The sequence below is a fragment of the Tenebrio molitor genome, chromosome 2 (genome assembly GCF_963966145.1).
Source record: "Tenebrio molitor chromosome 2, icTenMoli1.1, whole genome shotgun sequence".
NCBI lineage: Eukaryota > Metazoa > Arthropoda > Insecta > Coleoptera > Tenebrionidae > Tenebrio > Tenebrio molitor.
Genome location: NC_091047.1, coordinates 26023076 through 26049742, shown reverse-complemented (window position 1 = coordinate 26049742; position 26667 = coordinate 26023076). Strand labels below are relative to the sequence as shown.

The following is a 26667-nucleotide window of genomic DNA, read 5'->3' as shown; positions in this document are numbered from 1 at the left end:
GAGGCGCAGCCGAGGGACTGATTAGTTGGAGCAAAATGTTATTGAGAAAAGTTTCATAAATTAGCGAGTTCTTCCACTGGTTAAAATTAACACACATATTTCAGATACACTCTGTATATTTGTAAAAGCTAACTGTTTAGATAAAAATTTTAATCCTAGTGAAACATAAAACGTCCATTCCAACTTCAGAGGGAACGTAATAATATACAATTTGTCCCCTAGTTCTGTTTGACTTTTTGTCAATCCTGTCCATAATTCCGTAATCATGTGAAGAATGCTCGTTAGTTTAATTATTCTCGTCGCTCCCGGAACGCAAAAACTGGAGGATTCCGGCACCGGTGGAATTATGCAGTCTTTGTGTGAGAATTGCTTTTAAATGGAGAGCACGCATGCAAATCCCCTAGGCCAAGCATGAGTGCAAGTGCAATTAAATTTTATAATTTTCCCGGACTAAACCTTCACATACAATTTCTCTCTCGCTAGATGTGAAGTAAAATGAATGCACCGACACGCTCTAATCATGACAGCACTGCAATACATTTTGGCCACTTTGCAGCAACTGCTGAAAAACTTAAACGGAATTACGACCAGCGAATCTGCTTAAGCGTGCGATGAAGATTCTGCAGTCAGACAAAGAGTTGCAACTGCAGCAGAGACGGTTGCTGCGATTTGTTTAGAGGATGTAAAGCTTTATTCAGGGATTACTCATACCGCTGCGGTTTAATTTTAATTAAGGATCGTAATTGTGACATTAATAAGCGTGGCCAGACGCGTTATTCCTATTATTATTTTTTACAGGACGTTATAGGCAATAAGTTGTCGCTAATGTTATGGTCGGAGATTTATGCGTTTGGTCGTTATCTTGAGCTTTACGGTTAAATAGCAAAATGAATGAATTACCTCTTGCGTCCCGAAGATAATTTATCTCGTAAACCTTGACGGAAAAAATTATTACCTTAAAAACGGCTTGTCGGCGAAATTTAAATTTTAAAACCCCTAAAGTAAAAATTACATTTTTCTCCATGATTCAATTAACATTTCGTTTGGAGAATATAGAATCAAACAAAAAAAATTCAAGGAGGTTCATTTACAAGTAATACTGTTAAAGATTTTTTTATAAAAGTATGTCAGGCTAAATAATAGGTTTTCAGCAATGAAAACTAAAATCTGAAATTATTATGTATAAAATATAATTTTTATGCAACCCTACACGAAACGAACACTTCGCGTTCCTAAAACAGGCCACAAAATCCACTTTCGCGGCCGATGCTTTTAACGTTAATTCCTTCTAAAATAAACCAATTATAATTGTAGAACACTACGACACAGACCCCCACAGCTGTAAACAGAATTTTGTAAACAGCCTAGCTCAATTTTTTTCCTCCTGAAGTTAACCTGTAGGCGTTGTGATCCTATTTCCCCTTTATTGCCTCTTAACTCGAAAAACAAGCAAATAATCTAATTAACGTAAAATTCTTGTCGATCGAGGAATCATTAAACCCCCAACATCAGAAAGGACGCTGCTCAAATTTCAAATCCCATTAGACCATTACACCGCTTCGACAAGTTTTCATCATTCTCGTCAGCGTCGGTAAGAAAATGCTCGATTTAAATTAGGTCTTTTTCTCCGTTTATTAAATAATGCGATCTTTTCGCCAAAAACTAATTACGTGCATCACAATGTTCCGTTTGATTTGGTCCCGTTCTGTTTCGTCAAAGTAAATAAACTGGATGAAATGTAAATTGGAAATTCATACAGCACAAAAGCGATACAAAAACCAATCTGTTTTAGCCGTCAAATATTTATCGTTCCTCTTATTTTTCATCAGATGCTTTTCTTCCAGCGCGAAACAATTTGTTTAAGCCTCGTATAGGGCACACCTGACGGCGTTTCGAGCATAAACTCGGAAATAACGCAGATTATGATTCAATTCGGGAAATGTTGGATACTCTGTTTATTGCCATTGCGAACTAATTTCTAGGATTGTTACATTGTGTCGACCGGATTGAGGCGAAAAGGTAAGTTGCAAAGCAGTTCCAGATCCTATTGTATGTTTATTAACTAAGTTTAGGAATGCTTAAACGAGGCACAACCTCACGCGTTAACTTTGTTGTTGAAAAGTAGTAGCTGCAGCCGAAACTTTGTTTTCTATCGAGATTTTACCGACAAAAACCGAACTATCGCTTACTAAGACTGAATAACTCCCGCAAACTAGAATTTTTTTCAGATGTTAAGCTGCTTACAGTTTAGAAGTCCTTTGGTGCTGTTGACCGACGCAAGAAAGGACACACTATATTTAGTGAGCTTTAAACCAGATTTTAATTACACTTTAAATTAGTTTCACAATGTTGCAGGCAAAATTAAATTTACCACCGTAATTAAGTCGATGCAAGTCCTGTAAGTCTAAAACACTACTTTTATAACTTTCACTTTGATTTAAAAATATGTTTAATGTTCTTTAGGTACCATTAATTACATCACTTGTCAAATTTTTACATTTGTCAACTTTTAATCAGTCATGAATTAAAAGACAATTAAAAATTACCAAACAACTCATTATTATATCTATAAATTCTCTATACTGGCAAAGTCCACACTTTTACAGTAAAAGCAGGATGAGCTCTATGAGAGTTTCTGAAGACATGCTAATGTCTTTCAAATATTTTGAAATAATCCTGATAAATTGAATATTGTTCATCAATAATTCGTTATTTCCTACTCTAATTAACTGTTGGACTCGTCGGGACGCCCCCCTCCTTTTCTTTCCCATATGGCCTTGTATTGGACATTCCGAGTAGCCCTCGGCGCTTCACGATGGACCATGACTAATCGCTCCATCGAAACTGATCACATTACCTGCGAAATCAGAACATTTCTAGAGGTGTTCCGCGTTGCAATATTTCTTATTTCTTAATACAAAGTTCTTCCTTGCAATTTTAAGACGATTTCATCACACTTTTATCTTCTTTCCGATCTGTCTCCATCATTTTGATATTTTAGTACTTACTATCAAGGGTTAAAAGAATCATTTGTTCATCAAGATCTAATCGGAATTTAAGTAAATAAGTACAATATCCATATTATTATTCGCGTTGATTCACTTTTCAAATTTGCTTAAATTTTCATATCAAAAAGTCAGAAAGACACTCGACTCTTCCACTTGAATTTTAACTCCTGAAAATTGAAATATTGGTTCGGATTTGGTCACTACTTAAAAATTAACAAAAACTCTATCCCGTAATCCTCAATAATCGATTCTCAATTAGCATTCAGTTCAGGCCCGATGACAATGCCCCCTTTGGGCCACTAATCGTGTTATTCCCGAGTGTGGCGTGGTGCTAACAGTCTATGGCATTGTTACCTCTGTTTAGGCGGTTAATATTTTTTCCATTATTAACGACTCAAAACAATTTAACGGCTTCTAAATTCTCTCATCCAATTTCAGTATCAAATCGACCAACCACGATAAAAGAGGACTTTTCCCGTGTTACTATTAACGATTGGATAAATTATTTGTCCCACCACCGATGCATTTATTTAGAAATAGTTAATTATACTTTTTGAAGTTTTGTAAAATGTTGGCTCACAGCCTAGTTTACCTACTTTGCACATAGACTAATTGAACCGATAGCATCGATGTGTATGGTGTAAATTTTTGTGATTATTTGTACTGTTTGTGCTGTTTCCAACCGACATGAATCAGTGTAATTAATGCGTGGCTATTGTACTGAATTCTGGTGAACACTAACATCACCAAATCACTAAACCCTGGTAAACCTTAACACGTATAAATTTACCAGATCAAATAAATTTAACCGATTGCTACATAACGAATATCTGAATAATACACGGCCATCCAAAATGAGCGGTTGAGGTGATCGAATGCGGACTAAGCTGCACTATTTAAAGCCTCAATTACTTGAATGGTAAAACAACAATACCACAATGCGGCCAATATCGGAAAAACATAAATAGTACACAGGAAATTCTGTACGCTTTTGCGTAAAATAATTTTTTTTGTTCGACACTGTCAGAATTTGAGAATTTTCTCCTGTGTGAACGGATTTTGATAAATGTCAAAACTTGTCAAAACGAAACGTCAAGCTAATTTTAAAGATTTTAAGCGATTTGGAGCCTTTAAGGAGCGCGTAGAACAAAAAAACCTTGTATTCAACTCGTTCGTGTGTAAATTGGGCCTTTTTGGCACGAGTGGGCCATTTCAAAAAGGCGAGTGAAACGAGCGTTTTAAAGGCTCACGAGTTTCTCAAGTTTTTTTTAAATGAAAGGGGTCATAGATTGAATAGGTGCACGAAGTAGGGTGTGAGATCTAGGCATAGCCGCATACAAAGGCAGAACGTTTCTATTATTAACTCGAGGAATACAAAAACATAATCTCTGCAGTAGATCAGCACATCAATCAAGATATGATGACGTCATTACTTTCACAAGTAATACCCTGCATTAAAAAAAATGTTACGTCAATATATGTGAAATTGAAATTAAAAATCGACCTGTTTTTGTTCTTTTTTCAAAAGTCAACAATTTATGATTTATCGAATTATTGCGTTACTTTTGTTCCTCACTGTATATCATTCAGAGTAGAAGGTCTTTTTGTGCTTCGCCCAGTTGCGACCTCGACTGCGTCTCGGTCTTCAATCTCTGGACTTGGCAAAAAACGACTTACTTCTACTCTTTATGATATAATATACAGGATGTTTTCGAAGTTGAGGCGTTCCTCGTAACACGAGATACTATACATTATTCTTAAGAATTTTAGCCTAAATCTTCTTAGTAAAATGTTTGTATTAACGGAGATAATTGATTGTATATTTTTATTGTTTTCTAACATTTTGAGTCCGGTCCTGTCTATTTCTCCGCTGTACTAGATTAATAACTGACGTGGCCCAGGATGGTGTTTTTCTGGAAATCGCTCTGCGTACTCTCTGGACGCCGCAGCTGCATTCTGATAACGTGATAACATTGTCCATACATTAGCAACATATCTGTGAGCTCATTATTTTCGTAATGATAAAGCCATTCCGACTAATTAGATGACAACTCTGGCAGTATTTTTGATTAACGTCCATGCTCATTTGATTTTTTTTTGTCAATTCTAATTTCTAACAAATCAGCGCAAATTTGAGCAGGACCGGTTTCAAAAATTTCAAAAAAATTAACTTATTGTATCTTCATTGCCGTACACATTTTACTAAGGTGACTTTGGCTAAAACTCTTTAGAACAACGCATACTATCACATGTTAAAAGGAACACCTCAACTTCGAAAACACCCTGTATTATTCTAACACAACTAACAATTTTCTAATTGAACCTTTTATCGTTGTTTTCTATGGGGAGGCAGATCTGGGACAGCCTGTATATTTTGTGATATAAGAGTAAACAAATTCATTGTTAGTGATCTTGTACTATTCAGTTATTAACTGTTTATTATTACCGTTATACGAAAATTTTAAATCAATAATTACCTGAATGAAAAAACTGATTATTAATTAATCCTGGTAAATTATTATGCTATTTTACACTACATACATCGATTATTTTCGCTTTAATTATTTACAATTTAATTAACCATAATTAATGTTTTAAATTTATTTTTGTGCTTTTATTAAGTTCATTTTCAGGGTTAAACTCCTTCTCTACAAATACACTCGAATTATAGTTGTTAAATCAGATTTTAAATGAAACAGAAAATTATTTTAATCGTCTCTTTAAAATTGACATCTCTGCTGTCCTAACGCGCGTCATCCTTTGTTTTAGCAAAAATAAGTGTAATTGATAATTTTTACTCTGTTAAAATACTTGAACGATATTGGGGCCATAATTTTGAATGTTTAGAATAAAACTTTGACAATTTTTTTGATTGACTTTTTATTGACATTGGCTCTAATAAAGAGGTAAAATTTTTAATCAGTGACAGTAGCGGGAAATTTCAAAATGACCTTGACGACCAAGATTTGTACTTTGTCATTTGGATATTACTAACCCAATCATCAATTTGCTAGGTAATAGGAGTATAAAATGAAACAAAAAAAAATTATTTTTTTAAAATAATATTGAAAGTTTTTTTTAATGAGGCGACATTATTTTTGTCTAGATATTAATATTTGTCTAGATAGCATTATAAGATTATTATAACGGGTGACTATTAAAATTTTCACTTAGGTTGTTTTCCGTTGCACCTTAGACACTGACAAGTTTGACATTTCAATAAATGTTTTTTCTCTTAATTTGGTTATGTTTCAATTGTACTGACTGACATTTGTCGTTCGTTCTTGCGTGTGTCTAAAGTAACAGAAAAAATAAAAACTCGTTCAGAGCCAACTCCAAGTGAAAATTTTAATAGTCACCCGTTATACAGGCTGTTTGACGAAAAACGCCTCAACCCATAACTTTTTTATTTATTACCCGATTTCAATGAACAAAAAAATCAAAGATATGGTTTTCAAGCGCTACAAAACAGCTATAAAATAATTTTTTTTTGGCGTTATCTTCAATAGCTAACGATAGTCAACTCTTTTTTTTAAATGGACACATGTAGTTTTTTAGGCTTGGTCTGGTAAGGTATTTTTTTCTGAATCTGATGATGTATTGAAAGTTATCATTTAGTTCATAGCTAATTAAAAAAAAAATAAAACAATTTTTTGTGGTTCAGCTTATTATAACATTTTTAAGAGTGCCGTGAAAAACAATCGGAATACAAAGTACGATAAATGTCATCTAAACGTCAACTTAGAAATTTTCATCTGCTTTTTTAAACTTTTTTTATTTAAGTATAAAATAACAACATTGTCAGTCATGCAGGATAGCAGTCATTTGACTATTATGTTCGAGTGTAATAAAAATTGTAATTAGTCAAAAACAAACATTTAATAGAAAAAATAATTATTATTAAAATCTAAATTTAATAGAACAATTATTATTATTCATGTTTTTCAAGAAAATAATAATAAAACTCTTCAAGACTGCACCTGAAATTTTTCAAACTCACACTTGACATTTGTTGCTATTTGTATTCCAATTGTTTTTCACGGCACACTCGAAAATTTCATAATAAGCTGAACCACAATTAAAAATTGTTTTATTTTTTTTTCAGTCAGCTATGGACCAAACGATAACTTTTAATACATCATTAGATTCAGAAAAAAATACTTTACCAGACTAAGCCGAAAAAACTACATGGGTCCATTTAAAAAAAAAAGTTGACTATCGTTAGCTACTGAAAATAACGTAAAAAAAAAAATTTATGGCTGCTTCGTAGCGCATGAAAAACCATATCTTTGGTTTTTTTGTTCATTGAAATCGGATAATAAATAAAAAAGTTATGGGTTGAGGCGTTTTTTATCAAACAGCCTGTATAGCGGGTGTATTACAAAAAACCTTTGGTGCTATAACTTCCATATTATTTATTCGATTTTAATAAATGATATGTCAAACAAAATCGTTTTAAATTGGTTACAATTTGAATTGATCCAATATTTGTTCTCGAGTTCTGTTTTTCACAAATGATAGTCAACTTTTTTTTTCAAATGGCACTATTAACTTTTTTTGCTCAGTTTTATAGAGATTTTTATTTTAAATATGAAAATGTTAACAACCATGCTCATGCATAGAAGCAAAAAGAAGAAATTAAAAAATGATGATTTTTTTTTAAATCAAGCAGTCATATTAAACAGTAATGAAAGTGCATGCTAATTTTGCAAAGTGACTAAGACAGCTATGGACATTCAAGACAACGTCTATTTGACTCCGGCCGATAACACAGATGATTTAATACAAAGAATCGTAGCAGTAAGTGAACAAATACCACCAGAATTTTTATTAAACGCCGCAATGGGCGTCAGTGGAAGATGGATTTTTGGAAATTCTATATTTTTTTTATTAAAAACAAATTTTTGATTTTTTATTTTAATGTTTGTGTATTCAGAAGATAAACATCTATCAGAATAAAGATAAAAAAATATACAGTGCAACTTAAAAAAACAAAGTTAGCTGTGGTCTGTCAAAAAATATAATGTTAAAAAAAAATCATAGCATGTCGGGCTATAGTGTTTCTAAAACGATTTTGTTTGACGTATCATTTGTTAAAATCGGATAAAAAATAAGGAAGTTATAGCACCAAAGGTTTTTCATAATACACCCGGTATGTACATTACAATTTTGTATCTAAATGTCATTTACGAGGATCAATTTACTTTTAAGGTAAAATGATTAAATGACAATGTTAATGGAAGTTTCAATTAGTCTCATATTTAATTAATAATAAACTGATTAGATTAAATTGTGCTCAAATTTCGTCATTATTCTTCTTTCAGCATGTAATAGCGTAACTCAAGTATTTAATTTGGCTAGAATGCAAAGAGATGTTTATTTGGAACTGTTTATTAATTTTTTAAATATCGCGATTGAAAAGTTTAACACTTTAATAGATACAGATTCCGATCTGATTCCGATACAATTGATTCATGAACATTCACCAAATCCTGGTGTATATTCAGCAAACTGTCAAACTGTATCACAAATGTAATTTGTTTTGCAACTCCGAAATTGACTTTGTGAAGCGAAATATTGCTAAACTATATTCTTTTGAGAAAACCAATCTAAATTTGTTTCTCCCCTACATATAAAACAAAGCCCCGAACTTTCAGGCCAATTCGGGAACATGATACAACCAAATATTCAATATCTCCGATATCGGAACTGTACACATCTTAGTAGCAGTCGATTCGCAGACCGCAGCAACCATTAACTCACCACCGTTAGGTGAAAATAAACGGGGGTGTTCTAATAAGTGTTCTAATTCGAGGAGGTGGGGCTGGAGGGAGCGAATAAATCGCGTTCGCAGCAACGACGGCGAAATAAAATGAAAACACTAAATAATTCAGGACGGAAGGATTCTAACAACCGTTGGGGTTAGAAGAAAAGACAGAAAAATACAGCAATGGGCATACACAAGTTCGACAGGGACTTCATAAAAGAAAGTATATTTCAAGCAGGCCATGATCCTCGTTCATTGCCTGGGGACCTTAAACATTTCACCCTTGTATCTCGTTTCTTTCTTTACTTCCAATCGTAGTCAGTATATTTACGTATTGGGGAAAGTGTCTCCCTATATGTTTTTTGCAAACTTTGGAATACTATCCGCCGAGATCTATCTCATTTCGGATAAAGGAATCGAAAGTCAATAGATGGATTCACCCCTCGTCGCTTTCGAACGGGGAAAGCGAACCCGAAAAATGGCTTAATTGGAACAGCGATTTGGGCGTTTTTCGCGCGGGGATGATTTAGATAAAAAATGCAATTTATTGGGGGAGAAAAGTAGCCGCGAAAAGTCTAAATTATATCGAACTGGATCTGCAACGGCGGAAAGGAAATTATTAATCAATGTGGCTCACAATTAACATGGATTTGAATTCTTAATAAATCTCTTCATTATTGTAATGTGTTATAAGCATATAACGAGTATTAAATATTTAAAATTAATTATCAATTCATTTAATTAATTATGTCCCAAATTGAATTACATAAACAATAGTAAAACATTACATTTATGCAAATATCAAAATTCCCTGTTATGCAGATAAATTTCAATTTAAATTAATTATATTAAATATACTGGGATGTTTTATTCGATTTGAATAAATGACACATCAACTGAAATATTTCTGAAAATACTACAACACCATCTGATTCGATTTTTTTTTTGACATCTATTGTTTGACATACCTACCTACGATAGCCAACTTTTTTTCAGATAACACTCACTATAGATAACAATAATAAGCAATTAAAATCACAAAAGTAATGAGTATACACGGTGTCCCAGAACTCGCGCCCCAGAGAAAAAAGCGGAAATCTTCATAAAAGAACAAATAAATAATCCCAATGAAATTTTTTTCTATCTTGAACGGTATTCAAGAAAAGAACAGTTTAATTCGACCAATCAAAGCATTTTAGGCCATCCAGGTCTATTTTCCGTAATTGTTGCTAGGTTGCATATTTTATTACGTTTTCAATAAACTGACCATCTATGAAACTTTTGAGAAACGTCAGTGTCAAAATTCCATTAAAATCACTTCAAATCGCTTTAGTACCGCCGTCGTGGTCAACCGTGCTCTTTTATCATGTATTCTGCAGCGGATTATGTAGAAATGTTGATAATTTACGGAGAATGTGGAAATGAAGTAAATCCACATGCTCTATTTTCAAGAGCATTTCAGCAAGGATTTTATATAAATTTGTGGGTTGGTCTATTAGGGAATCGTGTGGTATGTCTTCAATAGAAATTAGTTTACATGTCAGCTAATTTCCCTCTTTAGGTAGGATCTTTTGAATTTGCTGCACGGTAAGCGCCAGACATTCACCCAGAATTTTGAATGGAGAATTTTTGAACGCAGAACTTCCCAATTTGCTTGAAGACATTCCACTTCTTTTTTGTGCTACCGGCTAGTTTCAACACGACAGCGCACTACCACACTTCAGTAGACAAGTTCGAGAAATTTTGGATCAACAGTATCCTCATCGATTGATACGTTGTGGTGGTCCACGACACTGGCCTGTGCGGTCCTATTGCCTTATTGCTACAGGAGAACAATTCAAAAGTTGCGTTCAGGAAGCTTTTGCCACAATTACTCCTGAAATGGTTACGAATTCTAAACTAAATCTTTTGCGACTGGCATGGTTATGCCTGCAAATGAATGGTGGCCACTTTGAGCACTTCCTCTGATTGTATTTATTTTTCGTTTCATAATCCCTTTTGGCTTGTGTTATACCTTTTCTTCCTGTTTTGTACGATAAACTCACGTGCGTTAGAATAAACAAGGTTGTTTTTAGAACCGCCAGTTGTTGTTTTATTTAAAAAAATAAAAACACATAGATTCATGTGATCGATGGCGAATGTGACATCTTGAATGACATCTGCCTTAACCTAACATGTTGATGTTGACACTTTAGCGGACATGTCATTCTGACATTATTTAATTGTGACAATTTATAAACTTAGCAACCGATTTTATTCACATTAACACCTCAGAGTTCCCTTTCTGGAATTGGTGGATCTTAGATGTATCACAACTCTCTTATGCAAGCCATTCATTGTTCTTCGTTTGCATTTTTAGAATCGAGATTGTTGTCGGCATTTGTCTGTTTTCTCTGGGGCGCGAGTTCTGGGACACCTGTATAAAAAACATCAAAATGATGTGAATAAGTGAGTACACACGGTTCACACACAGGAGTCAAATTGGGTGCAAAACAACTCAATATTTTTAGAATTGGTTGCAATACAACTCAGTATTTTTTTATTCAATCGTTAATTTAAAGAAAATAAATAAAATAAACCACCGCACATTTTACTCAAAAAATTGACAGCTCACATGAAAGCGGCAAAAATTTCATAACATGGGCATGGCCTACTTCGACTACAATCATGTATAATATCCCTGTACCTTTCAAACTAATAGAATACCTTCTTGGATTCCTAATATAATTTTTAAATATCAAAACACAATGCGTGCTTTGTAAAATGTATTTTGGGTTGCATTTTAACCTGGTCAGGCTCGTCATCTTATATGAATAATGCTAATGACAACATTGATAATAAAAAAATAAAATTTATTTTTTGGCACTGCAAACATGCAACAAAAATAAAATTATAATTATTTGGAAACAATAATTACAAACAAAAAAATAAAAATTATTATTCTTGTAGGTTCAACTTTTTTTAAGGATAAAAAAGTAAACTATGATACAGAAATACTTAATAAACTGTGCAGAAAAATTTTAATTTGCTTAAATCTATATGAACTAGAATTTTAATTTTAATAGCGTACAGAACGGAAATTCATATGCAAAGGTAAGAGAAAATTTATTACTCGCATAAATTATGGAATCTAAGAAATTTCATTAGAAGACACTGGATGGGTAAATGGAATTTATTATAGACGCTCGGGAAACTATACAATACAACAGAACATAAAAAGGTCTAATAAAAAATTTGCATGTAGTCAGGGTTTAGGAAAATATGCAAGATGTATAAATTAATTTACTAATATCACTAAACGTCTTAAATAGTGATCAAAAGAAATGTAAATCTAAAAGAGAATGGAAAAAATGCAGTTCAATATTCTTAGATGAGTAGAAATTTTTTTTATAAAAATCTGCGTGTTCCTAAGAAAGAAATTAGTAACATAGTGAAAAGTAAAGAAAAATTTTTGTTTGAGGCTAAATCAAATCTTAACCATTGTGTAGAGTAGATAATTAGTAATGTGAAAAAACTAGAAAAAAAATTCTTTCACTATGACTTTAATCAAGTGCAAAAAAACACTACAAATTGTATATTAAAAAATTATATAAAAGTACATAACATTTTTGGTTTACAATACAAAAATTTCCGATAATAATGCGGAATCTAGAAAAGTGCCCCGAATGCTTGCAGCGTTTCCACGTTGAAATAGTAAGGGAAATCCTCTCGAAAAGGAATAATACGAGATTACATCATTAAAAGCAGAAGTGCGTCTTTTTATGGCTAAGTCCGAGACGAATTCGAGATCGCAACTGGGTGAAGCACAAAAATACCTTCTGGTTTGAATGATATATACTATTTTATCTTCAAGCGGTTCACAAAAAAAAAATCGGACATTAATTCATTTATTTTCTTTTGTCGTAACCAGAAAAATAACAATTTTCAAACTTATAAATTTTAAGACACCTGTCTCTTGTTGCAATATTATTAACTCTTGAAGGTTCAATAATATTAGTAAAAATAAATTTTTAAATAATAATGGTGTTCCGCTTTTTCTGCTGGTGGGTGTACTTTCGTTATTTCGTTTTATTAAAGGTAAATTTTTTCTTTGAAAAATAAATAAAAATTCAAAAATATTAGTGGCCAATAACAATAAAAAATATAAAATTTAAAGACAAGGTTAATAGAAAATTCCAAGAAATTGTAAACAAGGAAAGTGTTAAATTTGTGAAAGAATTATCATTGGAAGTAAGTAAAATAAGAGTGACAAAATTATACTTATTTGGAAGAGAAAAATTAAATTTGATCCTCCATTAATGTGTCAATTAATAATAATTAATATAATGTGAAATTTAGAAGCGAGTTAACATGAAAGAATTGTCTATAAGTTATAATTGGTAATATTTTGGACTAGCTAACAACAATAAAAATAGTCTTCAAGTAACAGGCAGAAGATCTGGTAATATTAAGCATCAAGTAAACTGAACAAAAAATAATTATGTCGTTAGTTCAAGCGGAAAGAAAGAGAAGCTAATTTGGTCATCATAATATTTTTCCTAGAATTATTTGTCACCCGTTTGGTTTGACTGAAAACTGAAACAAAAAGTACATGCATTTGTAAGGATGAACTATTTCTTAAAGTTTCATTAACTATTCTTGGTGGTTCGGTTGTATATTTATTACCGTTCAAGATATAGAGGAAAACTTTAGCAGGAAAACGCCGTATCAGGAACGAGTTTTATTTTATTGTAATCCAAAATATAACTTTTCCATCAATGGCCCCGCATTTAAATCTTGGTGCGAGGCAGACCCTCCCTAAGTCTCGGAAATATTCAGGTTTAACCTCCAAACAACTCCAGTCGAATTTCAATAGGGACCGGTTCGAATATAAAACAGGCAAAATATCCATCGACCGAGTGGTGTAGTAAAAATACGCAATTCTGCGGCCAGCCCATACGACTCTCGGCCAGTTTATGATATCTGAAATTTCTCCCAAACACCCCCTCTGCACTTCATGACGGTACTTTATGGAACATCACACCCGGGCTTTTATAGCTTTTCTATTTTGTTTGCCTATATTCCGATGGAAACTTAACAGCGAAGCTTTTTAACGGCCGGAATCTCTCATGTGTATAAAGGAAAGATTTGGAAATAGCCGAAATTTATTGCCGACACATTTTTTTACATACGCAGACACGCCGGAAAAAGGGGAAAACTTTCGGTTCGGACTGACCCAAAACAATTTCAATTAAAATTCCGTGCCGAAGTTGCTTTTTGTTGTCACACAAGATACCGACCGCTCGGAGGAAAAAGCTCTCTAGTTTACTATCATGCGAGGAGGGTGAATTATGAACAGAATATTTTAAACATTGGAAAACTCATTTCCTTCATGGAAGGCACATCTTAATTTGATTATCATCAAAATTAATTTTTATATTAATATGCTTTGACTTCAAAGAATAAAAAAAGGAAAACCACTTTTATAATTTTACTATTTCACCAACCCACTGTACATAATGAATACAATAAGTTCAATTAAAGAGAACAATCCAGTCCTGCCCTGATAAGCGCGATTCCAATTAACATTCCTTTCTTCTGTTGCAGTGGTTGTGACGCAAGACATTGAAGCTGTGGAAGGAAAAAGTGTTAGTTTACCCTGTGATGTGACCCCTCCCAATAATCACGATAAGGTGTACATGGTCTTCTGGTTCCAGCACGGCTCCGGCTACCCCATTTACAGGTGAGTTTCTCCCCGAAAAATAATATCGCAATATCTCAGAAAAAAATCGTAGAGGCCGATAACGTAATTTTCCTAAAACACTTAACACGCACCAGTCGTAAAGTTGACATAAATATTTTGATATACGGCACAAATTAGTGAATTTTCGTTACGAATTCGGTTCAACATAAATATTTTAGTGTACGTCAAGAGCGCAAGTCTTTCATTGAAGCTGACACATAACAGTCTAAGATTCGGTTCCGGAACGTCATTAATTTGCAAATTGCCTGAAGTGTGCTTCCAATTCAAATTGAAATTGTTCCAGCGGTAACTGATAGTTTCATGCAAAAACTTAATTTACTTTGAAAATCTGAAATAAAAAGGTCGTTATCACGCGTACTACACGAAACGAGGTTGGAGGTTTTATGAGAATGAAAAGAGAAAATGGGGAAGGTGTTGCTAACAAACAAAATGAAATATTACTTGTGCCTTTATTGCTGATGTATGAATCGTAAAAATATATTTTTAAGATCTTGTTCGCACGCAGTTAATCAAGTGCAACCTCAGGTTCTGCTCGAAACAATCAATTCCGCTATTGTTCTCAACTGAATTATACAACTAAATATATTTTTTTTTATTAGGTTAGTTTCAATTCGGTATTTATGTATTTTGCAGACGTGATTATGAAATTTTAAATAAAAATCGAATCTTAATTAATAGTTATTTAAGATATAATTGTAAAAAGTTATCCTTTATCGCACGAACGGGTTTAAAATACGACCGAGGTACGAGGGAGTATTTTAAAGGATGTGAGTGCAACAAAGGAACTTTTTACACGTATGTCTTACAACATTTTATCTACGATCGTAAGATCACCGGCTTCAACATAAATTTGTATAAAATTATTATTATTGATTCAATATTTTATGAATAACCAAAGCCGTTTGAGAACCACGTCGTTTAGCAACCTACTTCTAAACAATGTTCCCGACAAATTGTATTGTTGTATTCTGACAGTTCTGTGTCAGGAAAGCGTGTACTAAAAGTTTTATGGCACGATTCCGTCAGTTCACTAAGCGTCAACTTTGACAACGATTTTTAGTGCAAAAAGTGCCTACTTTTTACACGATTGTAGGTACTAGTATATTATGTTATTAGGAGCAAGAATGAAGTTTTATGTGCTGAGGCTGGTAGTTTGGCTGCCGAACGAAGTGCTTTTAATACGAGTATGTCACATTCAGAAACGAATTTGTTATTATTTAAGTCAGAAATTTCAAATGATTTAAGTAGTTTACTTTATCTGCCGCTCGTCAGCGGAAATAATAACTTTTTCTAATTCCGTTGTAAAATGTCGAATTTTATGTTGTCGTTTTGAATGTCAAAATGACGTTCTTTTTTGCACTAATGCGTTTTGATTGTCACTTTTTTGCATTAATGCGAAAAAAAAGTGTCAAATTCAATTAAGAATAATTAAGTGGATGATTTATTATACCGGGTGTAGAATTGGTTTACGAGACATAGGATTTTACATGTAAAAATAAAGAGTTTCAATTATTGGCTCCCCTAACAATTTTATGGCAAAATGGTTAAAATGAAAGTTAGAGAGAATTAAAATTACTCTCTAATTTCAATCTTAGTTTTATTCTATCATCTTGTGGTACTGAAAGAAAGGCAAGAAAAGAGTTAACACAAAAATACTAAAAAGTACTTCTAGGCATGAAATTTTATTTATTTCTTTAAATGGTATTATGGAGGATCTTCTTTACGAAACTTCCAAGCAACATTTGCTTCAGGTTTCCCAGAACGACCAATTTCAGCCATAGAAACAATTCGAAGAATTTGAGAGAAGTTTGAACATTTAATGGAAGATACCTTTTCATTGGTCCTGTAGTCCTGTACGAGTTCATTTGAAGGGCAGATCAAAAGAAAATTAAATAATAGTAAAACCACCCGACAAATAATTTTAGAAGTAAAATTTCATTGCTAGTACTGCTTTTTAGTATTTTTGTCTTAACTCCTTTCTTGCTTTTCTTTCAGTACCACAAGATGTTAGAAAAAAACAAAGAGTGAAATTAGACAGTACTTTTAATTCTCTCTAACTTTCATTTTAACCATTTTGCCATAAAATTATTAGGGGAGCCAATAATTGGATCTCCTTATTTTTACATGTAAAATCCTATGTCTCGTAAACCAATTCTACACCCGGTATATATTTACAGTACAATTATGTAAATGTGAAATATGGAAACCTTCTGTTAATGATGATGACAAGTTAAGTTCGTCTGAAATTTCATTGTTTGACGATACAGCAGACATCTCATGATAACTATCAACCGATAAGTAATTATTTTTCTCTGGGATTTGACTGTTTCAAAATCGACGTATCTGCTCCGGATTCAGCTAATAATGTAGCCGAACTACGGCGGAAAGCGTGACCGGTGTATTCTTCGGGATTCTTCAAACCAAGGAAAGTGGCTATTTGTTTTGGAGCGCCGCCAATAGTATTTATTCCAACAGGGTGGGCAATGCATTTTCCAAGTCTATAACCAACAAAAAATCTCTGGTGCCGTGTATTTTTAGATCGCAATGAAGAATATCTTCGAAAGACTTCTAATAAATTTAATCTACTAACATTTCCCGGAGTTATGGTAAATTCTCGTGGTACTTTTGTTTTAGTTTCAAGGATCTGAATCTTCAGGAATTCTCCCATATCTTCTATGTCTTTTATAGACAACTGAAGTAGTTCTTGCCTACGGCAGGCTCCTGATATACCGACAATTAGTAAAACCTGAAAAAGATGATTATTTTGTAATGTAATTCTTCTCTAATAATTTTTTTCTTGTACCTTTAACATTAAATATGTTTCATCGTTGGCTTCTTTTAAAAATGCATGGACTTCATCCTTGGTAAAAACCTTCGATTTCTTCCCGCGATAGCCTTCACTCTGTCTCTTCAAGAATGCAACAAATTGTTGAATTTGCTAATATCTACCTTTTTATTGAAATAAATGGTTGTTCTTAGTTTTGAATACTCGCTCCACATTGTTGATGGTTTCAGCATTTTAGACCTTTGCATGAAATAAGCTAACATTACTTTTTCGGATATGCATTCCAACTTCCTCAAACCCAACCACTGGTCGAAGCGTTGATAACTTAACTCATAAACAGCTCGCGACTTCGCTGGTAACAAGGTCGAAATAGCAGCTTCCGCTGCAGCTTCAATATCTGCACCCACACTTTCTTCGGAATCACTCATTTGAGGGACCAAATTGATACCAAATTGTGATTTTGTGGATTTTTTTTCTGTTTACATATTGTCATAGTAAAGCGAAACATAAATTCCTTGACAAATTCAATGGTAGAATGATTTAATTAGGTACTTACTAAAATTTAAATATTTCTTGTTTTTTTTAACAATTTTATGAGGAATTAGAAAAAATCTTGTATGTGATTCGTTGCAAAACCGAGTGTTTTTCGCATTCGCATTCGACGTGTTGCCCAACTCACTTCGTTCGTTGGGACAATTTTCACGTCTCATGCGAAAAACACTCTCATTTTGCAACTAACTACATAAATAGCTATTATCTACCGCTCATTAGCTCGTCAGATGCCATGGCAATGAAGTGAGACAGCATTATAATGTCATTTTTACTTGTGTTTGAAGAAAAGAAAATTAAATTATCTCTACTAATACTGTCGGATGGTAGAAATTTTGCAACAATTGCCTTCGACACTCCGAGGTCTCAGAAAAACATATCAAATTATCAAAGTCTGTATTCAAGGCTTTAACGATAATAAAATGACAGAACTCGTTAAATTCATTAGAACAAGCTATAATTTTCTATTATACTTACACTAATCAAAACGAAAAAAGAACCACCTTTATGAAGATGTTGTTGTTATTGCAATATAGGAGTTTGTTCTCTAAAAATTCTAATAATCTGTTGTAATTTGCTTGTGATACTTACAGGAAAAAAATTAAATGCAAAAATGTACATATATTGAAATGTATTTTGAAAAGGAAACAAAAGTGCGAAATGAATAATGGGCATGGCCTCCTCTAACCCGCAATACTTCCGCACAACGACGGGGCATACTTAATTAAATTTCGAATAACCGGAAGAACCATCTCTTCTTATTCGTCCAGAAGAATTTTTTCAACGTGTTGAAGGTATCGGACTGGCTAAATTCCTTCAATCCCTGCCCAAGTGTGTCTCAGATGTGTTCAATTGTATTGAGGTCTGGAGTGCGGGCGGGCCAATCCATTACCTGAACATTTTGGGCATTATCCTGCTGCAGAATGAATTCTGGACCCATATTCTTTGCAAATGGTGCCACATATGGTTCTAAAACTACGCAGTCATAGACCCCTCGCGAATTAGCAACGTGCGTCCATTCGAAGTTACGAGTATACCACCCCAAAACCATTATGGACTCTCCTCCAAATGGAACCTTTTCTTCTAGGGTAGAGTCTAAATACCATTTCCCTGGGCGTCTTCACACTCAAACTCGTCCGTCAATGTGATGCAAACAGAATCTGGATTCGTCAGTGAACAGTTCCAATCAACATGTTGAGGAAATAACCTTCTTGCTCTACGCTGTTCAGGACTTAAAGGGAGTACTTTAGCTGTTCTTCTTGCGTTAAACTCACGTTCGTGAAAGCTGTTCAGTATTGTTTGGGTACTTAGGTATTCTGCCGTTCCTGTTATCTCTGCAAGCTAATTTTGGAGCGTTGCAGCAGTACTTCTGCGTACTCGGGTGACCCAAAGCCTTATCAAACGATCTTCTCTCTGGGAGGTTGTCTTCTAACAACACCATAGATTCGATGCCTTACCCAAGGCCCTCTTTATGGCAGCGCGACTATTATTTTAGATTCGGGCTACTTGTCGTCTTGAGTGATCCTCTTCAATTTATTAGAGCGACGGGCCTAACAATCTAGTAATCTGAATCTTTGTAAAAAAAATTGCACTTTTTGGGGTTTTATGGCTTCAATACATCAACTGTTTATAAGATAACAGTTTTGCTCCAAACCTTTATTCTCGACGCTGTTTACTAAGTGTAAACTTTCATCGGTTTTTTGGTATCAGAAATAAAATCTAACACAACAAAGAAGTAGTTTTTTTTCGTTTTAATTAGTGTATAATACTGATGACTAAGCAAATAATTGTCAGTTATCATTTCTCTCGTGCATGAATCATTTTCGGAAATGCCTGCAATAAACATCCAATAGAAAGCTTACATTTGGTGCAGTTTTCATATACAGTGTGGAAATTACTTATGGAATAAATTCAGTAATTTCAAAACTAATGACATTTGCCGAAAACGCTGAAACAGGTCAATTTTTGTTTTTAATAATGCTTACTTCAAGTTACTTCACTTGTTCATGACGTCATCCATTTTTGAGCTATGACGTCATCTCCAATTTTTTTAAATGACAACCCCCACTTTTTTCTTCTCTTTCTGATAGACCTTCCTACTACCTAAACGATGAATGAAAAAAATTGGTACCTTACATAACAATTTTTTTTAGAAAATAACAAATTTTATTTCAAAAATTTAATTTAATTTTTAATGTACTTATTTTTTTTTCTATGTGGTTATTTAAAATCGAGGGTTTGCTTTAATACACCAAATAATTTACAAGATTTATGACAGAGAATTCGCGCTGAAATGGAACAAATCAACCCTGACATTATTGAGCGCTGTGTACAGTGTCAAAAGTTGGCGGGGGATAATTTCAACATTTGCGTTACATTTTATTGTTAACCTTAGATGTTTGTTTGTTTCTGTTTAAGGTCAATTAAAATTTTTACATTAAAAATTAAATTAAATTTTTGAAGTAAAATTTTTCATTTTCTCAAAAAAATTGTTATCTAAGGTACCAATTTTTTTCATTAATCGTTTACGTAGTAGGTCTATCAGAAAAAGAAGAAAAAAGTCAGTGTTGTCATTTAAAAAAAATGGTGATGACGTCATAGCTCAAAAATGGATGACGTCATGAACAAGTGAACCAACTTAAAATAAGTACCATGAGAAATAAAAATCGACCTGTTTCAGCGTTTTTGACAAATGTCATTAGTTTTGAAATTACTGAATTTATTCCATAAGTGGTTTCCACACTGTATAATATACCAAGGGACAGATATATTGCCGGAAATTTTTTCGAGCAGTCCTCACACACGAGTGTTTGTAGCAAGCGAGGGCGCCAGCCCGAGGGTAATTTTGAGCGACAAACACGAGTGTTGGACTGCAAGAAAAAATTTATGGCGATATATATCTGTCCCGAGGTATATTCGGAAGAGAATTGCCCAAAAAATGTTTTCCCTAGGTCAATTATATCAGAAATTTTCCCTAGGGAAAATTTCCGCTTAATTAAATTGTGATTGGTTGCTATTCAAACAATTCGGGGTTGTGATTTGTCAATATAAATCATGTGACATTTGAGGGCGATTCTCATAGCAATAATAAAATTTCCGAAAATTTTTCACACTTCACAAAATTGACAAGTGGAAATTTATTTCATGCATATCACAGGTCAAAAAATTTGTTTTAATCAATATTATGTTGAAAACTGAAATATCGCAGGTTCACATTTAAAATAAATATATCTTCTCAAGTAATTACTTGGAGTTGATGCACTTTTCTTCTAAAATCTGATTCGAGCATAAGAAATATTTTCCGATTTTTTTTTCAGTTTTCACTCATGCTTTCGTTGTTGTTGGCAATAAGGAACTCATCTGCTATTCGTGCTTGCTTCCATAACAATAAAAGCGTTCAGGAGCTCGAATAGAGGATAATTAGGCTTTCAAAAAATTGAAATTTTGATTCTTTCTGTTTTGTAAAATTTTTCATTTGCCCATTTTATTCAAAGATTTTAACAGTTTTAATTTAGAACATTTTTTCGATGAATAATACATAATACCTGTTGCCCCAGATATTAGTTAAAGACAACGAAAACAAGCAAGAAGAAAGTTGAATAACCCGAAAATTAAAGAATAATCAGCAAAGTTTATTTTACAGCTTGAAACAATGTTTTTCGGTTAAAGAGACATTACTATCGCTGTAACGTGATAAAGAAGGAATTAAAATTAATTCGTGTTTAGTCTACTCCACAGGAATCTTGATGTTAGTGTCTAATTACGTTAAAGAATCAGACAAAACAAGCAAGACTGTTAATAAAACAACAAAGTGAATCCTGTACCCGATAACAAAATTATGAAGTCTTCGAAGTGGTGGACGCGACCCTTTCAGTTCAGTTATATTATATTCACTCAAAATATCCAAATACTAAAAGAACGTAAGCTAAAACAATCTTAAGCCAATTGAGCTTATCATGTTTCTGCATAGAAGAAAACAAAGCTGGTCAATTCAAATGCCTTTCTTTAATATTTCAAGGCAATTTTTCTGCATAAGACATAGCAGATAGATCCAGTTACTGTAGGAAAAATGTTCTTATTGACTTAGGTTTGATGTAGATATAGATTCTTAAGCTTATGTTTAGTATTTCTGTGTCAAGAAATATGCCAAATGAGCTAAGTCTAAGTCAACCCATACAGGACTTCGCATCAGTCTAATTTTCAAAACTAGAAAAGATGTTACAGTTTAACCTAACTTAACTTGATTTGCAACGAGCGTTCAAAAAATTTGATTTTGTCTTCCTCTTACAAATGCAGGTTGTCCTTTTAGTTGGTATGGTTTGACATTTATTTCACATACATAACTTCACTTTAGTCATCATTTTATTGTAAATATACCAAACCCAGGAAAATCCACGTTGGTTAGTTCAGAAAAAATTTTTTGCAAAAGAGCTAATTCATAGCGCTGGATGTTTTTTGAAGACATGACGTTTGAAATCTGTGACAGTTGAGCGCCATACAATAGCGCAATCAAAAGCAGCACCGTCTCCACTTGACCACAATTTTTTTGAATGCTTTTTATAACTGTATTGTAGTATAAATCACCAAAGTACGTAAAAAACAGATTTCTATTGAAAATTCTTGCAGGTGAGTAATTGTTGTTGGCAGATATAACTCATATTGATGATTACAGGTAAATCTGTATGAATCAATCCAAGAGCCAACTTTCGCTTTTCACGATCGAGCTCTCAGTGAGAAACGCTCATATAAATTTTGATTTTTTTTACTTCGCGTTAAAAAACCTTCTATTGAATTAATTCAGAGTATGCAAACCGCGATGTATAAATGAGCAACGAGTAATTTGACCGTTTGTCTGCAATTTCATTCCGTTTACGAGAAAGTGGATTTGAGCAAATATTTGCTTATTTTATACAAAGTCGCCGGTCTATTACAGCCAGCAAGACTTCCACCTAGTTAAAGTCCGGCCGTCATAAATCAGTTCGCTACAAAGTGGCAACGTTATGCAGTTCTCATTATCAGTCACAGTTATTATCATTATCATAACAGCAAGCGACGCTGTTTTATGTATCCAGCCGCGTTCGTTATTATCTTTTATTAAGACAAATGTGTTTCATAAAAAAGTTACGACCAATTAAAATTCAGGTCGACACATATTGCATTCGATAACAATACCGTTAAACTAAAGTCTGCACGAACAACCCTCTAAATTAAACTATCAAGCCTTGTTAACCATTTTTTCCTCGCTGTTTGCGTTTTATTGCGTACTTTCCCGAGTACTTCAATCCAGTACGCGCCCGGAATTTTTTATTATCTTTACATTCAATTTTGTGCTAATTACTTAATGTAGTGTGTAAAATTTCGGGGGCGGCTTGCTTGCATTTAGGTCTGTTCCACAGAAGGGCTTGTCAATCCAATTATATAGAAATGTCTTCGTGACCACGCACTGTTTTTATTGCTATTTAATGGTATAAGCAAAGTATGAGAAGTAGCGAAATTTTGTTTAATCTCCTGGAATGATCTCCAGCTACGTTTGATGAAATAAAATTTTGGACTTCGTAATTAGTACACAGTCAGAACGCGGTCATATAACGGGTCATAAAAATTCTTTGATTCTGTTAGCCACATTTTATGTAATTGAATCCAATACCTACTTCATTTCGTTAAATATTTTTACTTCGCGCAAATGAAGCACTCGATCGTTCGTTGCTCGTGCCTCACATACTGCGCTCATCCGCGAAAAACGTCTTTTCGCACTCGGTTCGTAAATAACTATTGCCGCACGGACCTGCCACGAGTAAATTATAAAAAAAAAATGTAAATACGAGTACGTAACTCATTTTCTATTCGCAAACTTTCACTAAAACGAAAATAAGAACGTTACTTTTTACTTTGATTTTTTTATTTCATTTTATTCAAATGGAAACTTTGAATTATCTTAAACGGTCGTAGATAAAATAATTTTGTAGGCACAACGTGGGATACTTACTACATTATTATCGCAGACTCAGTCTCCGCCTCGTTGTTCACAACCAACTAAAACAACAACTTATTATATTATTTATTAATGTATTGTTAAATTGTTTATTTGTTAATTATAAGAATCTGGTTCCGCTTTACCTTTGAGACAAGAATCTACCGAATACCACATACCTAATCGTTTTTTGAGATAGCGGTGAATCCGTCGCTATTTAATATCCTTTGCAAAACTGCCAACATCCAACCAAAATATTTTTTGTCCTGATTTAATCTATTTTTTACGGTCCCGCCATCCTCCCAAGGAGTCAGTCTCACCCTTCGAAGCACTCAACTTGCCAATAGTTTGCATAGTCGAATATCGTCGATTTTGATATATTACTTCGCCCTTTAAAGGTCAGTGTATGCACTGCTTAGCAATTTTTCACGTGAAGGTTGGTACGTGCACTCGATAATATATCTGATACGTTTTTAGCGTAACAACAGCATTTTTCGAGTTTATAAGGACGGAATTTATTTAGAACGCAGAATAATGCCGTATCGATACCGACATCGATCACGTGAGATGATTAGAGGGTGTCCTTAGGGTACATGAGCGTTAGGGTCGGCAAGAACATGTCGTGCATGCTGTCGAATGCAAGTCCGCCATTATTTTAATGATATTCATGTTATATTGCGGCGTAAGTGATTGATAAAACATAATTATTTAAATTGTTTGATGTAATTTTGATATCTTGCAGAACAAGACTTAGAGACGGAAGCTAGGGTTTAACATAAAATGGGTTTCGGCACACACACACATACATTCTATTGAACTATCTAGGTAAATCTGATTAGTAAATATTAATCATTAAGTGGTTTAATGCATGTTTACTGTGAAGTTGTACTCAGTTCAACCATACTTGAATCAAGTTGCCCGCATAAATTATTGAATAAGGCATTAATATTCATTCTGTGGATTGATAAAAAATATTTTGGTGGTCGATCTAAAGGTTAATGTCAGGTTTTTGTCTCGTATATAAAAATTGAAGACCTTGTTGCAAACGCAAATGACCTACATTTTTAGGGTGTTAATAAATTCGAAGCCATTACAATTTTTGTTTTACCTAAAAACTACTTTTATGGAGTTTTACGTCGTGAATAAGAGGTAAGCATACGCAAAGTTTGCGAAGAATTAACAGCAATAGACGTTTGAGTGTACTTTATGTACAACAGTGCGTAAAGTATCTATTTTAGGCACGGCTGTCAATAAAATCTTATAAGAATGCCTATACAGGGTGCTTTCGAAGTTGAGGCGTTACTTGTAATATGAGGTACTATACATTATTCTTAAGAATTTTAGCCTAAATCTTTTTAGTAAAATGTTTGTATTAACGGAGATAATTGATTGTATATATTTTTATTGTTTTCTAAAATTTTGAGTCCGATCCTGTCTATTTCTCCGCTGTACTAGATTTATAACTGACAGGGCCCAGGATGGTGTCTTTCCGGAAATCGTTCTGCGTACTCTCTGGATGCCGCAGCTGTATTCTAATAACATTGCCCATATATCTGTGAGCTCATTATTTTCGTAATGGTAAAGCCATTCCGACTAATTAGATGACAACTCGGACAGTTTTTTTGATTAACGTCCATGCTCATTTGATTTTTTTTGTCAATTCTAATTTCTAACAAATCAGGGCAAATTTGAGCAGGACCGGTTTCAAAAATTTCAAAAAAATTAACTTATTGTATCTTCATTGCCGTACACATTTTAATAAGGTGATTTTGGCTAGAACTCTTTAGAACAACGGATACTATCACATGTTAAAAGGAACACCTCAACTTCGAAAACACCCTGTACAAATAATAAGAAAAATGATTATGGAATAATATTAAAAAACACTGTGATCAAACTGCAGATACCTTAATTTTATAGAATATTATAACACTGCTAAATAAACTGATCGAAAAAAGTTAGGGATATTGATATTGTAATTTATAACGTATCCTAAGAAGAGTAAAAGTTTGATACAAGTTAAAACTCATTATATGTGTGAAAACGTTTATTTAAAAAAACATTTCAATAATTCTTGATAAATTCTGCTTTAATGAGGTAAAAACAGCTATCCATCAGTTAATTAAATCTAAACGCAAAGGTGTCTATAACATAAATTCTAGAGTAATTAATTATACCGGGCATCAACCACCAAACCTGGCCATAGGCTATGTTGCTATGAAATATACTCCTATTTGTTTAATGTCATATTTAGGATTCTGTATCCCATATCGCTAGCTACTCGTAACTATATCACTAAAACAAAGGCGATCGTTACTTAGCGAGTTTTTTAGTATATTCGTATTCTGTAAATTGACTCAATCGCTTAGAATTTACATTTTCCATTTTAAATAAGTCGCTATTAAGCTTGCTAAGAAAAGTGTTTGCAAGCGACATCACTACGGGATAGCTTCATAGCGACGACGTTACAGAATCGACCCAATTGACAGCTATAATTATCATCTGTACAAGCTACAATGCCATCAGGAAATTTTTGATGTAAACGTAAAATAGTATCGCGTGTTCAAATGAAATCCTGGGCTGAGTAGGCGTTGGAAAAATTAAACCGTCTTGAACAGTGTAAAGTTTGAATTTCCCGCCGTTTGACACGAATGACATTTGTTTATGTTTAATTGCAACATAATTAAACATGTTTGTTTTCAGCAAAGGGTGCCCTTAGATATTTGCTTCGAGAATTGGAATCGTTACGTTATTCTATTTTTGATGTAAAACATTGCAAAGAAAGAAAAAAAAGAAAAATTTTTTGGCTCTACATTTTAGGTTAGCTGTCAACATGCTCCAATT

The 26667-nt window shown here is 33.4% G+C and overlaps 1 protein-coding gene and 1 long non-coding RNA gene across 3 annotated transcripts in view; one reads left to right on the top strand and one right to left on the bottom strand.

The window, feature by feature from the left end:
• Positions 1-13532: 13532 nt before the first annotated feature.
• LOC138122789 (neural cell adhesion molecule 2-like) overlaps positions 13533-26667 on the top strand; it is a 233298-nt gene continuing 220163 nt past the window's right edge. Inside the window, exons 1-2 of the mRNA XM_069037083.1 lie at positions 13533-13593; positions 14326-14497. Of these exons, the coding sequence (XP_068893184.1) occupies positions 13533-13593; positions 14326-14497 (233 nt within the window). The remainder of the gene's footprint in view (positions 13594-14325; positions 14498-26667) is intronic.
• Positions 16828-17952, bottom strand: LOC138124836 (uncharacterized). Of its 2 annotated transcripts, XR_011157293.1 has the most exons (4): positions 17860-17933; positions 17570-17778; positions 17322-17426; positions 16828-17264 (listed from the first exon to the last, which is right to left on the bottom strand). It is a non-coding gene; the product is annotated as an uncharacterized lncRNA (long non-coding RNA). The 2 variants fall into 2 exon arrangements; XR_011157292.1 differs by having other exon boundaries at positions 17570-17952.